General features: G+C 33.9%; 1 protein-coding gene across 2 annotated transcripts in view; it reads right to left on the bottom strand.

The window, feature by feature from the left end:
- Window positions 1-16,207, bottom strand: part of PPFIA2 (PTPRF interacting protein alpha 2) — a gene marked incomplete at both ends in the record, with an annotated part of 269,483 nt that extends 253,276 nt beyond the window's left edge. For both annotated transcript variants that reach the window (XM_079537790.1, XM_079537791.1), the window contains one exon: window positions 15,959-16,207. In XM_079537790.1, coding sequence (XP_079393916.1) covers window positions 15,959-16,207 — 249 coding nt within the window. The remainder of the gene's footprint in view (window positions 1-15,958) is intronic.
- Between the last annotated feature and the right edge of the window lie 522 nt (window positions 16,208-16,729).

The following is a 16,729-nucleotide window of genomic DNA, read 5'->3' as shown; positions in this document are numbered from 1 at the left end:
CATATGCCTCTGCATTCCAATACAGAATGTTAACTAGATTTCTAAGCCAAAACATTTGTACCTATCACACTAGTTGTGGAAAAGTCTTTCCAATAGAATTTTACTCTGAAAGTAAGACACTAAAATCAAATGCAGTGCATTAATTATTTTTGGAGGCAGAGGGTTTAGATGGCAGAGAAAACTGATTGTATAAAATATCTACCTATTTAAATTTATATGACCTTATAGCCTGAGTTCAATTAAAAACTAAACAAAACAAAACAAAGAAATGGGGTGGAAACATTTGTTTTAAAATTACAAAGCTAAATTTTCCTTACTTGTGACTACTTATATTGAAAAAAGCCCTCCTGATTTCCAAACATATTCGGAAATGACAAAGATCAAACCACACCATAGTATTTCATCTTTTTTTTTTTCTTCTCAAACTATGAATGGAGGGAATCCACTCTACCCCTTAATAACATTAAGTAAAGTTGGCAGTAACATGCTTGATCAGGAAGTAATTTTTAGAAAAATAGGGAACAAGAGAATTGTAGCTGAAAGCAAAATAACCACCATCCAGTGCATTATCAACACAGAAATGTACAGATAGAAGTTTTTATATCTTCAAAAAAATGCTAAACTATTGTATGTCTCATTAAAAAAGAAAAATAGCCACATCTATGGCATATCCAGGGTCCTGGTTACTACTCTTCCTAACATCATCTTATTCACTTAATTAGCAAGAATTCAGGGAAATAGAAAATTGTAAATAACAGAACATATTCATGGTGACTTCACAGCTTTAAAATTGAACTTTAGCAATAAATTGTTTATAAAATGTCGCTTCCAATACTGTGTTTATACCTTTAAACTATAGGTTGGTTGGTGGTTATTTTTTTGTGTGCAGTTTCTTTGATAACAAAACCCAGAACTAAAACCTTATTTCCTTCTCAGCTGCAATGTTTCATTCCAGCTAAAGAAAATCACTTTCTAACTGGTAAATTCAAAGCAGGGGAGTATTTCTGAATAAAGTATAAACACAGTGTTCAAAATTTTTTCTATGCCTGTAAAAGTAATTCTTCAATTTCTTTATTGTTAAGATTTTCTTTTTCTTATCATAAATAATACCCCAGACATGACATTCTCTGACGAACAGGTCTTCTGATTGTCAAAAAAATATTTTCATTCTTTGTTAAATGTAACTTACTTCTGCACTTAATACAGAATTGTTTTTCCCCCTGCAAACTAATTTTTCAAAGATAAAATGATATTAAATGGTTCTAAAATATTATTCTAAAACTGTAGACAAAAAGATTGAAAATATTTAGAATAGTTTCTCTTGCATGAAAAATCCAAATTATAATGATTTTCAAAATAATGCCTTAGAAAATAAGTATTTTAATGCATGAATTATTATGCAATTAGATTCATTTTGGAAAATGTTGTTTTGGACTGAATTCAGCAGAAAACTGTATGCAGTACCAAATGAATTATAAAAATTCTTAAAGATTCCAAGTTAATTGATCACGTGTGTTAATGCTGTGAGATCAGCTCCAGCAGTGGAACCTTATCCTGGGCTAGGTTTGTGCAATCATCTGTATTTTATCCATGTTCCATGTAAATCCACTCTCTCAAGTGATTAAAAATGAGCATGAGAATCGGTATCAAAACCAACAAGGTGTAGAACATCTTTGGGAAAAAATGTTGGGGTTGGTTTAGGAACGTCATTCTCCAATAACAGGCTAAATAGATAATATTGATTTACACTATTATAAATTAAAAGAATACTACAGAAGGATACTAGCAATAAGACATGATAAAATTATATACTGTGAATTACTACCTTACGTTACAGTGTATTGGATCAGAAAATCAAACCTATTACTAATCTGTGGGATATGGACAATTCTTTTCAAATTAGATATGTCACAAGCCATTTACAAATCTGTTAATACACAACCTTCTGTGTGAATGTTCTTATAATATCTACTGTGACTTTGACTCGTGTCACAGTTCCTCTTACATAGTACACTATATACTCATAAAATAAATGACTTCTGGAAGACAATGTACAATAAACATGAGTCACTACTGACTCACAGAAACAGAGGAGGTAGGAAGGCTACGTTCTTACTTATTGAAGGATATGTTCTATGCAAAAATGACAACAGAACAATTTTACAAGGACACTGTATAACATGCTTTTGCACTTTCCAAAAGTTCAGTCATTCAGAGATCCCAACTGGCACTTTGCATTCAATAGCATCTATACCTCATTGTTTGTTCTTCTCACTTGGAGAAAGCACTTCCATTGACAAGTCCACTAAATTTAACTTGCTGCTGGGCTTGGACACATCTGTCCTCAGATTTTTATGTTCATCTGGATCAGTAGCTTGTAGTTATTCTGTATAAAATCTTTGATTTCTTGAAATGCTTGGATGCACAGAGTCATATTCATGGTATTCACTGGTATGTTTTCAAATATCTAAGTGCTTTTTTTTGTTGTTGTTGTTGAAAAAGTGCTATCAAGGCTGATTTTATAAACCATTAAGGTTTCTTGCAAGTGAACATAGCAGCTAGTGGGTAGAGGTCACGAAAAATAAGGGTTAAAAAGTTAGTATCATCGAGATCATCATAAGTAATAACAAGAACTAAAAAAGGAATGGTGAAATACAGTTCTGTTAGATTTAAACCATGGAATGTACATCTGAGAATTTTTCTCATCCTCAAGGCATAATTTGTATGCTGAAGCAAAAGAAAAAGCAGTGTATGAAAACTTTGTAATGTCTAGTCACCAATATATGTAATTCGTATTATTCTGTTATATTCATCTTATTCAAAATAGGAATGAGAGCACCGGCTGTAGGATGAAATGGGCAAGTGATAAATTAAGAAGAAATAAAGCATGAAAGTCCACACTTGAATGATTTTACTCAAAAGTGACTGGAATAGTTTTGGAATACAAGCACATTACTTCTATTTTAGGAGCAGCATATATTCTGAAACTGGAGTTGAAAACCTGCCCTCCGCTGCAACTGATAGAAGTCTGGGAAAGAGTTCCACACATCTCAGAGTATGGCGCTGGCTCTCTTGTAGTACTTTTCATGAGGGTTGTGCTGATGACTATTGCTGGAGAAAGGACACTGAGTGAAAGAGAACTCTGGTCTTGGTTCTTCTAGAAACAACACAGGATTTTTCCTCAGCTGAAAAAGTAACGCTTACTCTAGACCAGAAGAACGTTTACAAGCTTGAAAGTTACGCAGCTGCAGCACGGAAAGACAGAAGCCTAACTTCCAGCAGTTTATGCTCACATTAAACCACAATGCTACATTTCTCTGGGAGCAGCTAGAAAATGGGAAATTTTCCAGCTCCAGAAATGGGCACTGTGGGATTATACACTTGAGAATACTCGTCTACACGTTATGTCTGGGGTCATTCTCCCATCTCTAGAAAAATAAAAGGATTGTAAAGATAAACCATTTCTTAATGTATCAGCCTAGAAAACTCCTGCTTTACATCAGTTCAGTTGCATATGACATAAAATAAAGTGTTTTTCAGTTTCTTTAAGTAAATAGTGCAGATATGAATTTTATTCTCATCTAGATGGCTTCTTTAAACTCGTCTAAAAACATTTGTGATTCTTTCTTCCTTAAACTATTAGTAAAAGAAACCCTGTCTTGTGTCTTACTACCATTTCAATTACAAATTAGATTTAAAAAAATCAGTCTGGTAAACAAAGATCACAGGAAAAGTAGCATTTTAGATATTTCATACATATCTGCTACTGTGCTAAGACAGAACAGATTTCTTTTTTATTTTATTCTGTCCTCAACAAAAGTAATTCTTCTCACTTCTCTTACTGCAGTGTTTGACAAGACAAATAACGACTAGCAACAAAGAAATCCTTTTCTGTATCTTCTAAAATAGATTGAAACATTGATTTTATTGTTACCTTAAATTGTTACTGATCTTACAGTCCTACCTGTCATAGTTCTGTAATATGAAAGTCAAAAATTAAATTATCAAGGATGTATTAAAACAGTAAGTACCTATTAATATATGTTTCCATTTCAAGCATGACTAGGTTATAAATAATCTATTTCACCAGTTGAAATAGTGAAATTAGAAGTAGGTAGTCCTATTTTTTTAGTGGCAAATGTATGCATTAGTAAGTCTAATTCAGGTTATTTGAGATCTTATGTAACCATTTGTTTTGGAAGTCAGATGATCAACTTTCAGACTTAGATGTAGCTTCCCAAATAATCTTCACTGATCCTTATAAAGTATGCAGAAGTTTCTATTTGCATGGAAATAAAACTAACATCTGCCCATGCACAGTACTATCTTTAAAGACTTAATCTGAGCATTTATAACTATACAGATATGTTTGACTTTGTGGGGAAAAAAAAACAACTGTGTTTCTTTTGAAAAGCATTTTTTTTTAACAATTCACTAAATGCCTCCTCAAATCCTCCCATATTATCCAAATGTCTCTGAAGGGAATCTATAAACTATACTTCAGATACACTGTTCACTGTAAGCTAATAACTGTGATGCAGATGTGGCCAAAAGTAGTAAGAGCTTACATTGAAGATGGATCACTGGAGTTACAAAAAATAAATAGACTTTTTTTTTTTTCTTTTAATATGGGAGATCGTTAAATTTAGATTACAACCAAGAACCTAAGTAGAACTAGATGGAAAGGAAAATGACCTACAGAATTTAACTAAATATTCTGTAAAACAGGGTGAGGAAGAAGTGAAACAAGTCAATTATTTTTTTCTTCATGTATACAATATTAAAATTTTAAATATGTATTGGCTAATGAAATATGAGTTAGTTGCTATCAGATACACATCACAACTCAAATATTAGATATCAGATCAGATCTGAATGTCTACAAATTATTGAAAAATAAGAAATGCTCTATCTTAAAATATGTTGTTATTGTTGGAATGCTTCTTGTGCCAAGGTTTTACTGCTAGTGACAAATGAATTAAACTGGACAACTATAGCTATATAGTGTCTGTTACTTGAAAAGTACTGTCCACTAGGTTTTTTTGACCAAAGATGTATAACAATGTGCTTGTGCTCCATTTATATGAAACAGAATTCATCTTTCACCTTCAGAAAATACAAATTTGTTTACCATTTCATAGAGTTTTGGGCCTTCCATTGTTAATACAGAATTTGATATTAAGCAAAGTATAATACACCGACAACAATTTCCATCTTTAAATTATACTTCTATACATGGCAATTTTATCCATCTGTTCTAAAGAAAGAATAGTCTTCTCTGGGGATATGAGAAAATTCACTTTCTGAATTTGTCTTGGAGTATCCAGTGCCTAAACAGTGTTTGCCATTACAACAGCAAAAAATATAAACATTCTAATTTTGCTTTGCAGAGTCGAATGCTCTCATGAGCTTTGTTTTGATAGTAAGACTATCAAGGAACACTTTTGATGTGGGTACATTCCAAATAATCACATCAACTAGGAAAGGTAAAAATAGATGATTGCAAATAGCCCTGCCCAAATAATATGTCTTCTGGAAGTTCCATTATATTCATTCCTCCTTCCCTAAAGCAGTGTGTTGTCCAGATTCCAGCAGTAAATGCAGTCATTCCAAAGAGTACTGCATTTTCATGAAGATATCCTACCTTCTGGATAACCCATGAAAATACAGAAGTAGGATGCTATTCAGACAGAAGAGTAAGCTCCATAAGAATAATAGTCAGGGAGGCTGTTCTAGGAAGGGGATGAATTTCTGTTTATAAAACAGTAGAGAAGGTTTTGTGTATCTTGTTTAACCATGTAATGTAATTATTTGATAAGGGATGGAACTTCAGTACCCAACATCTAATGCAGAAATGAAGAGAATAGATACATAGACCATCACTTGGACAACTTGTTTTTTAAAGACTAGCTCTATCTAGTAGTTAGAAATACTAAATCATTACTTTTGAAACAAATAAGTGGAGAAACTTCTATACTGACTTCCATAAACAACAGGGCTTTATATCCTGTGTAGACTGCCTTTCACTCTCTCCTTTTTATTATGAAGTATCACATATCTATTTGTTCATTACCTTTTCATTATTACTTCTTCCCTTTATCATTAGTCATTAGCAATTGTAAATCTCAGTTGTTTCACAGTTTATTATTGTTTTCACCAATTCAGTTTTAGCTCCTAGCATAAAGAACTACACACGTATCATCATTCAAATTCCTTTTCAGTGTTTGTTTCTGCTTAGAATCTCAACAAACAAACAAACAAACAAGCAAACACCCTCATATGAGAAAAAGAGAGATCTGCAATTTTGGTTACTTTATAATTTCAAATAAATCAACCTCCAGTGGAGGAACTCATTGTAAGTCCCCAATATTTATTTAATATAAAGTATCTGTTTTGATAGAAGATTAGCTGTCATAACAAATTGCCTGTCACAGTATTATTCTTACAGCTCATGCAGTATTGCTAAAAAATGCAATAAGCCATCAATAATTAAAAAAATACAAACGACAAATACAAAAAGCAAAGCCCAGAGAACATAATCTGATTACAACTAGGAAGAAAAAAAAAAAAAAGAACTTAAAGGATAAGGTATACTCAGCAAATAATGATTTTAGAGCAGATTCTTGAGTAGACTGGAAAAATGTTATATAAAGTAAACAAAGATTATTCTGTTTAGTGGCACATATCTTCTATCCATGAAAATTCAGACACTTGGGAACCACATGAAAGATGCATATTCAACAAGAAAATTTATTTTCTTCAGAGACAGTAGAAAAATTTCACTGAGTTCAGTGAGAACTAAATTAAGTATAGTTTGAGAAAAAAAAAAAAAAAGTCTCTGACTTCCTCCGATATTTTTAAGCAAATATTTGTTAATACGGAATGACAGCCTGAATAAGGCACTTCTAAAAGCTGATTCTTAGATATCTGTGTTTTCTTTGTTTTTAATAGAGAAATTATTATTGAAGGAATGTGTGTTCTCACAAAGTTACACTTTTGTCTTGAGTTTCTGTTTTGAAGTGCTCTTCTTGGATGATTTCTCACTCTGTGCCATCCACTTTCAAGGTCACAAGCAAAAAGCATCCCATTGGAGTTAAGCTTTATTAAATTATTTTTTCTAGTTTTTCTTCACCATTACTATAGCTGTTATGAAAACTACAGTGCCTATAGTTTTCATGGCAACAGCCCCATTTATAAATTGGATATGTTTATATATCTATTATATTATCTATTCTGTTGACCAATATAATTTTATTGTTTTCCCACATTTAGTCATGTGTCTTTTAAGCATTGAGATAATGTGGCATCAGTAGTTAGTGTAGAAGTTGATGCGATTATTTTAAGCTAAAATAATTGATAACAATGTTTATGAAGCAGATTTAGAGTGAAACGGAAATACACAGTTTTACTGTTAGCTTCACACATTCATCACATGCTCCTCCTCCTCTAAATATTTGTGTTTCTGTTTTCTTTCTTGAATAAAAACATGTTCGTCTGCTGGACTGTCACATCAGTCTTCTTCAGTCATCCAAATTTCTATTACAAAGTCCACAGCTTTTACATAAATCTCCTGTTTACACACTTGCAATATAGTACTGGCTACACAGAACAAGTGCAAAGAAATACACATACTTGAAATGAATTCAAGTAATTATTTGTATGTATAGATGTCTGTTTGATTGTGCTATTTTAGAGGTATGCTAACAGGTTTTAAAAAAAGACAGACTAAAGGGGAGCCAACTAAAGCACTGTCCTAATTATCCCAGTGCTAGAGCCAAACTGTGTTCTGGCAGATAGTATTATTTAGGGGTCATCAACCATAAAAAAAAATGGTATTTAATGCCATGCAAACAAGTTTTATTTGCTTCTATGTGGGAAAAGAACAGATACTGGTACATGTTCTATAGGTAATGGAGGAAAGTAACACTTAAATCTCCCCTAAGCTTTTATTGCTTTAAAAAACAAAAGAACTGATTATTCATTCAAACATGCAGGATGCCATTGGCAGTATTACATGTTCTTTGACAAAGCCAGAAATAGATGAAATTGGGAGAAAGGCCATTATTCCATCCTCATCACAAGAAACCAAGCTATTTTAAGAAGAATGTTATAGGTCAATCTATTATTTCTACCCGAGCAGTAACACCTGAAATTGCTCAGCAAGTGTGTAGTCTTAAATGGATAAAAACTATTTTCAATTGTTTAACAATTTGCCTATTTTTTCTGGTGTGTAATTTTATATCTATGTTACTATATATGCACACACATTTGAACAGAAAAGGAACAGAAAAAAAGGAGACTCAGAATAAGTCCCCACTGACTTCCTACATCCTTCCCATCCCCAACAGTGAAACATTCATTGTTCATCAGTATTGGAAGAAACTGCAAGGCTATCAACAAACTTCTCTAATCACAATGCTATTAAAGCTTAATATTGATCAAATTATATAAACTGGTTCAATAAAACAAGGTCATTACATTTCCCTCTTTGGATTTTCCCTTCCATCTTGACTCCAGTAAGCATTTCCAAATTAGTGATATCTTGTTAGATGAAATAAAACCTTAGTGACTACCAGTATATTTCTATTGCTGATTTTATGACTGATTTAGTGTAACTAACAATTAGAGTTTAGCCAAAATCTGATAGGTGCTACAAGAGATCAAATGACTGCAGCGCTTTTTTTTAGCACTGCAGATCCACACTCCAAAGAAAGCTATGTCCAGAAAGAACAGATTTTCAAACTGTGCTAAAGATGTTATTTAGGAGAAAATTAAAAAAAAAAAAAAAAAAAAAAAAAAAAAAAAAAAAAAAAAGGTATTTCAGTTACTTATAGCAACATCTTGAGCAGTTGATGTTTAATTAGAACCAGGTGTTCACATCTCCACCAAAGAGATTCAGTGGGATCAGAGTACGCACTAAACTGTTGGAAACAAAATAAATAATAAGTAGAGTAAAAAACTAGAGTCCTCTCCATTTTGCTTATCAAGATTTTAAAAAAACAAAACACTTTAATTCTTTAAAATTGTATGTTTCCCTGTGTGTTGTAGGGATTCTTGGTAAAAATATTTTAAATAAAATTTTAAAGAAAGTCCTATAGAAATATGCAAGTAAACTGTTCTTCTGTACATTTTATATTAGACGGTCCTTCATAAGTTAAAGATTTCCATTAAGTATTTTAATCATAGAATCACAGAATCACCAAGGTTGGAAAAGACCCACAGCATCACCCAGTGCAACCACCCATCTGTCGCCACTAGTTCTCACTAAACCATGTCCCTCGACACAATGTCCAAACGTTCCTTGAACACCTCTGGGGTCAGTGACTCCATCACCTCCCTGGGCAGCCCATTCCAGTGCCTGACTACTCTTTCAGAAAAGCAGTATTTCCTAACGTCCAGCCTGAATCTCCCCTGGCACAGCTTGAAGCCATTCCCTCTAGTTCTACCACCACTTACACGAGAGAAGAGGCTGACCCACGGCTCACTACAACCTCCCTTCAGGCAATTATAGAAAGCAACAAGGTCTCCCCTGAGCCTCCTCTTCTCCAGACTGAACAATCCCAGCTCCTTCAGCCGCTCCTCACAAGGTCTGTGGTCCAGACCCCTCACCAGCTTTGTGGCCCTTCTTTGAACCTGCTCCAGGGCCTCAATGTCTTTCTTGCAGTGAGGGGCCCAAAACTGAGTACAGTATTTGAGGTGCGGCCTCACCAGAGCTGAGTACAGGGGGACAATCACTGCCCTGCTTCTGCTGGCAACACCGTTCCTGATGCAAGCCAGGATGCCATTGGCCTTCCTGGCCTTCTGGGCACTCTGCTGGCTCATGTTCAGCTGAGCATCAATCAATATCCCCAGGTCCATTTCCTCTCACAGTCTTCCATCTATTCTGCCCCAAGGCTGCAGCATTGCCTGGGGTTGTTGCGGCCAAGTGCAGAATTTGGTCTTGTTGAACTTCATCCCATTGGCTTTCCATTTATTTTACCACATAAAAGGTAAACATTTGTTAGCTAGTTGCCATTAACAGAGTTTGCTGTCATTGTACAATTTCTCAGAAGTGGATGCTATCTCAGAAATAGATTAATACGTGTTTCAGTAACACACTTTTGGCAGGCCTGAATAGCAAGCCCTGATTTGCAGGGGTTTTACACCATTTCACTTCCAGCAGTCTTTCCCGTATCTTAGATCTATTTAGACCACTGTAGTTTTAAGATGTCCATTTTAAATCAACTTCTTTCATATCCATGCACAGAATACACATCACATACATTTATCTAAAAGTTAGCCAGCCAAACTAGTCATTAATGAACATACAAACTGAACTGCTCCTTCTGATGGGCCAATTTCTCCTTGTTTTTGTGTATTCTATATATTTAACATTTGAAAGCTTAACTTTTAGACAGCTTTATTACTTGCGACGAAATGTATGATTAAAGAAAGACATAGTTTAGGTGCAAATTCTGATCATTAGAACATGCAAATTTTATAGCCATGTAAAGAAAATACTAAATATATTCTTTACTAAAGAAAATACTTAAAATAAATTCTCCATGAAATTAGAATGTAGATCCTCTGCATATTAATCCAGAAATTGTCCAGTAAAGAACAACAAAACACACATTAAGGGAATATACTTAAATAAATTGTTCAATTAGAACTATGCATTCCTTAAATCAACAGAAACCGTGCTCCAATGTATTTTTCCACTTGAAAACATCAAAACACATTCAGCACTGCATAAAATTTACATCATCTTTGTATCTTCTCAAAAAAAGGATTTCTTATTCAATGATTGAAGAAAATCAATTCATTTCCATAAATATTTTAACACTAGTCAATGAATGTGGGCCATGCATTTCATTTTTCCATTAATTGGAAAAATACTTAACCCATGAAATTTGTTTTATAGTTGTGATGATCACAGGCCTTTCAGCCTTGTAACAGTATTTGTCTAAAATTTATCGGACTTGGAAGTGTATTTGCTTTACCACTATTATAAATAAAATTGCATATCTTACAAAATAAGCACAAAACTTTCAGAAAATTTGATATTTATATTAAAGTTTAAAATGTTAGATTCAATATTTTATTTTAAATCAAAGAACTTTAAAATAATTTTGTATTCAATTAAAATTATACAAACATTTGGCATGAAACCAAGCCACTGCATTAAAAAATTTAGTTTAGAATTAACTTTCTCAGAATCATTAACAATATAATTTTGATATAAGTTCAGATTCAAACTGAAAGTAACTCAAAAGATGTTACAAGTTTATAATAACGTTTTGATAATGAGTTAAATGACATCTAGCTAAATTCCCAGTGCTGGGCAAAAGAAGGAGAATGACTTTGACAATCATCAAGATCTATTTCAGTATCATAAAGTCTTCTAGAGTGGTCTCAGAACTGTTCATCTTGCACAGACATAGATCTGCTCCAGTGCTAACCCTTTCTCTGATAACAAAATACTGAAGAGGCAATGGAAACAAACTGAAAATCAGAAGGTTCCATTTGAATATCAGGAACAATTTTTTCCTGACAGGATGAACAAATACTGGCATAGGTTGCCCAAAGATATTGTGCAGTCTCCATTCTAGGGAATAACCAGAAGGCTGGACATGGGCCTGGTTGAGGACCATGTAGAGCAGATGGGTCAGAAAGGGTGACCTCCAGAGGCTCCTTCCATTCTTAACCACTCTGAGATTCTGTGATTCTTTGAATATAAGGCTAATTTCTAAATAAATCGCTGAGCCATTGCATTATTAATGAACAAAATGCATACATTTGACTTGAGAAAGTGATGGCCTCTGTTTATCTTCATACAAACATTACCTCAGCATCTTCCATACCATGAAACTTATTTTCAAAAAGTAAAAGAAACAATAAAAGAGCCATGAAACAAATCTAATACAGTACTTTTTATCAGAGCACAACACTGGTTATTACTGTAACTCTTACGTTTTGTTATGTCTTTCAATGTCGTAAGTTATATTTTTTCTGTGTTTGGTTACAGGCCAACTAATACTGGTGAAATTTTCCAGAGGATTTAGTTTAGATAAGATTATGGTGAAATTTGCTTGAGAAAGTAGCTGAACATTTTCCTCTTTCCACCACTCAGAACAGAACTTACAGTTTCTAACTACATTTAGTATATTTTCAATTTGATATAGCATTTGTTTATACTACAGAAAAATAACTATTTTTACTTCAATAAAATAATAGCATAATGTTAAATATTTAGATCATATGCTTCCCCATTAGAGTTATACTGTATTTCATTATTTTAATTTTACTTTTTTTTTTTGCTGAACTCAAGTCATGATCCAAATACAATAAATTCTTGTTGTAGGGTAACATGCAATGCAGACTCATCTATACTTCCCTTAGAGTCTTCAGTTGACAACAGAAAGAAAGCCTTGCAAAGAGTGAGTAACACCGTTTCTGAAGCAGATTCCAAATACGCGCACAAAACTTCTCAACTCAATTGTACAACCATGTAACTCTAATAGTTTTAGTAAGTCTATTCAGACTCACGTTTCATTTTACAATTCTGACTTATCTCACATAATCTCTCAACTGTGAAGTTTGAAAAAAAAAAGCAACAGGAAGAGGTATTCTCGGTAATGTTCAAAGTTAACCAAAGACACTGCTTTACATAATGTCTTCAACAGCAGCTTCCTCTTGGAAACAGTTTGAGTTGGTCCTTCCTTTCTTTGTCTGAGAAAGATGGATTCTGAATGTCATTTCTAGATAATTCAAGATCATTTTCTGATGAGTGATGTATCCGTACTCATGGCAGCTTATATTAATCTGTTCCTCCATCAACATTATTTTTAGCTTAAAACATTTCACTCATTTTACCTAGTCTTTCCATCTTAACGTCTCTCCAACAAAATTCACATAATCAGTCATATTCCCTCTCAACTTAGTTTTCCCCAGAAAAAAAGAAAACTTCAATTAGTCTTTTCATGCAGAATCTATTGCCTCTTTGCTCTACCAGTCTTTTCCTGAATCCATTCTAACCTGAGATGACCTCACAGTCACTACTGAGCCAATACTAAGACAGTAAGTTTCAAACCAGCCCTCGGTTCAATTGCATTAATACTTTTCTTTTACAGTGTGAAATATTTTACCTAATACGCTTCCAAATTATACTTGTCTTATTTAAACTTACTTCCCACTGGTTGCCTACTATCATAACATGTATCTTCCCTCTTTACTACTGTTAACTAAAAGGCCAGACAGAGCCAGTATGCTACTACCATACTCCTACTTGTGCTCAATTAACAAAAATTGATCCCAAAACACATTCTCAATGAGCTACATCTACTAGCCTCTTTCCATCATGTCAATGTCTACCCTAAGTGATATTTTTTTCCTCTCACTCTTTTCATCTTATATCTTAACTGCAGTAATTGAAGTGTGGCCATTTCAGAAGATAGCTACTATAGGGATAGCTAGTTTGTTGTTGATTAGACAGTGAGCACCCCACAGTCAAGTCTGCAAATTACACCAAACTGTGTGGTGCAGTCAACACACTGGGGAGATTCTTTATTTTTGGGGCACTGGAACAGATTTCCCAGAGCTGTAAATGCCCCATCCCTGGAAGTGCTCAAGGCCAGGTTGGATGGGGCCACAGGCAACCTGATCTAGTGGGAAGTGCCCCTACCTGTAGCAGAAGGTTTGGAACTGTATGATCTTTAAGGTGCCTTCCAACTCCAATTCTTATATGATTGTACAGATTTCATAGTTCCATACTCACACATTATTAAATCCCGTATCAAAAAGTGATGTCAAGTTATTCTCTGTAAAGATAATCTTGGTAAACCCTTGTAATACTTTTAAGTTAGCTATTCAAATTATTAGTTTTTCCTCCAAAATAAGATTTAAAGACTTTTCTGTTATTATGTTTACTCTAATGGTTTTGTAATTGCCTGCTCATTTTTCCCTCCTTCCTTAAGTATAGCAGTTCATAAGATTATGACAGCTAATATAATAGAAATAAAAATTATTTCAATTATAGAAAAATATAACATAGCAACTATATTTTTCTGATTCACATTTGAAAATAACAGCTAACTATACATTGCTCTGTTGCAGTACAGAACAGTATACAAACCTAGAGCCATTTAAACTGGTATTTTGCATTGTGGCTACTGCTTTAACAGCTGAAGCTCTAACAGCACAAACTAATACACCAACTTTCATACTTAATATCATTAATTATTTCCAATCAGACAGAATTTTTCAGTTGTTTGTTTATACTTCCATCTTTTGTATGGGTTCCTTTTTTTCAGATTCTATTTATGAATATTCAATGATTTTTATAGATAATATTATCAACTACTTCATGATAAACAAAATCAGTACCCTAACCAAAAAAGTATTGGACTGTAACTTTGTCGATATATATATATATAAATACTTTTTAGATGCAAAGTACTATGTAAATAATAATGTTTGGAAAATGACTGAAGAAATCAAAAGCTAAAAGGAACATATTCAGATAAAGCAAGACTCATTTGATGTCAGATTGTAACTAAATAGTCCTCAGTACTTGTGTATTCTTCTAAATTGAGTGAACACAGAAACATCAATGATCAGACACCTGCTTGTCCTCAATGAGAAAGCTCATTATAGGCTCAGCGATGAGTGCCTGTGTGCTATGCAATGCACAGAATGGGAGGATTCACAAATACAGAACCTCTTCTTCAGATTTGTAGCAAGAACTCTTGGAATAAAGGATCTCTGCTGCTTTTGCTTTTTTTTTTTTTTTTTTTTTAAAAACATTTTTCTATGAAGAGACATCTGTAGAAAAGGTCTACTGCCTACAAATTAGAAAAAAACAAAACCAAAACCAAACTGATTTTCCTGTATATCAGGATCATTGCTGCTCATTTTTGTTTGACCTAAGTGAAGTGCAGCCATACTTCTTGCTTGAGAATAATGCTTGGAGTGCAAAACCAGAACTTGAAATGATTACAGTCTCTCTTTTTAAGCCCATCCCAATATTTTCAATATTCTTAAGCAGCTGTTTCTGTTTCCAGCCCCAGAGAATGCCTTTTTCCTTTTCTGTCTTTAATGATTTTCTTACTGATTTGATTAATCCTCACCACCTCCTTCTTCTAATCACAAAGCTTCCTCTCTCTTCCTTTCTCTCTTGCCCTTTTATAACAGGTACACAACTCTCCCCAGACAAGTATGCCCGGGCTCTCCTGGTTACAAGTAGATCCTCTAGCAAGTGATAGATGGACAATGCAAAGAAATTAATATTGAGAAAAATGCTTTTTGACATGTGGTATATTTCCAACCTCGGGATAGATGTACTGGCTGAACTAAGATGTATTTTTACATTTAATTCTAATATATTGAAAGCTAATTTTATTCTGGAATAAAATGCTGAAATATAACATCATAGTAGTAACTGAAATAATGCATTTTCAGTTCTTAAAAAAAAGGACAGAAAGTTATTTTAGAAAATGGTACTCCTAAAACTATTTTTAAAGGGAATAAAAGATAACATTTGTTTTTCGGGTTGTGTGCAATACCTTATTTAACCTTTGTACACTAGTTTTATTTGCTCTAATGCTAGTTAGAAGTTCTTATCTGAGATAGAGTTTGTAGAAAAGTTCCTCATTCTCTTTTCTTTATTCCCCCATTAGATCTTTAGTTTAAATGACTCCTAATGTGTTGTAAATGCTAGAGCAACAGCCAAAAGAATCAGTAGCTCTGGGCCTTCATTCTGCTCTCCTTGAAGATAACAGCATTACTCCTGTTCATAACTTTGAAGAGAAAACAGGTCTCATGGAGAACAAGCTAAGTACTGTTACATCCATAGGAATTCTGCAGCCAACCTCAATGAGAGCAGAATTTGACCAAAAGGAATATATACTGATTAGGGTTAAAGTCGGTGACATTAACCAGAAAACTGGTGAACCTGAAAAGATCTTTATAAGCTACATACCTGAGGCAGTGCAGAGTTAAGCTGTCGCTGAAGGGAGTCTCTGTCATATATGACATCCTGTAGGCGTTGCTGTGCAAGTGACAAGCTTTCCTGTGTCTCCCGGAGAGTATCAAGGAGACGGTCCCTTTCATCCAGCATATTTACCATCAGCTGCTCAAAGTGAGAATCCGAGTCCGAGCCACTGCTCTGGGACCCCCGTTGACTCATCGGGGTGTCCTCATTTATCGTAGGCATCACTTCGCACATCATCTCTTTAAAAAATACAAATCAAGAAAAAGGTTTTCAGTAGGAAAAAAAAAAGAGGAGATTTCATAAGAGGAATTAATTCTGTCACATGGACACAGTTATAGACTATATCATTGTCCCCTCATCTCAACTTTGTACTTTCAATATTAATCAGACAGTCAATACACAGCGATTAAATACCGCGAGTAATTCCCCACAACAAAGATATTGAATGTGTTTCCTAAAGTGAGGGAAGAGGGACTAGAAGGAGATGGAGGATTACACAGTATTTTAAATTATTAATAGCTTTGCAAAAAAAAAAATACTCTTTTAAAATGACAGAAAAGACTTCTTCTGCAATTGCAGTCTCCTTCTCTTACTTAATGCCATTGCTGAATTGTTGGTATTGATGCCAATGGCTGTTAGTAATTGCTGGATTTTGTCCTGCTCTAGGCATTTCTACAGTACAGCTCAGGCTAACGATTGATCCAGTATCATGATGCCTTAACAATGCTAGGTTAATCTATTTTTTCTATCTAGTTATTC

The sequence above is a fragment of the Tetrao urogallus genome (genome assembly GCF_951394365.1).
Source record: "Tetrao urogallus genome assembly, chromosome: 1".
Lineage (NCBI taxonomy): Eukaryota > Metazoa > Chordata > Aves > Galliformes > Phasianidae > Tetrao > Tetrao urogallus.
Note: the sequence above shows the minus strand (reverse complement) of the source record. Positions and strands in the feature narration are given on the sequence as shown.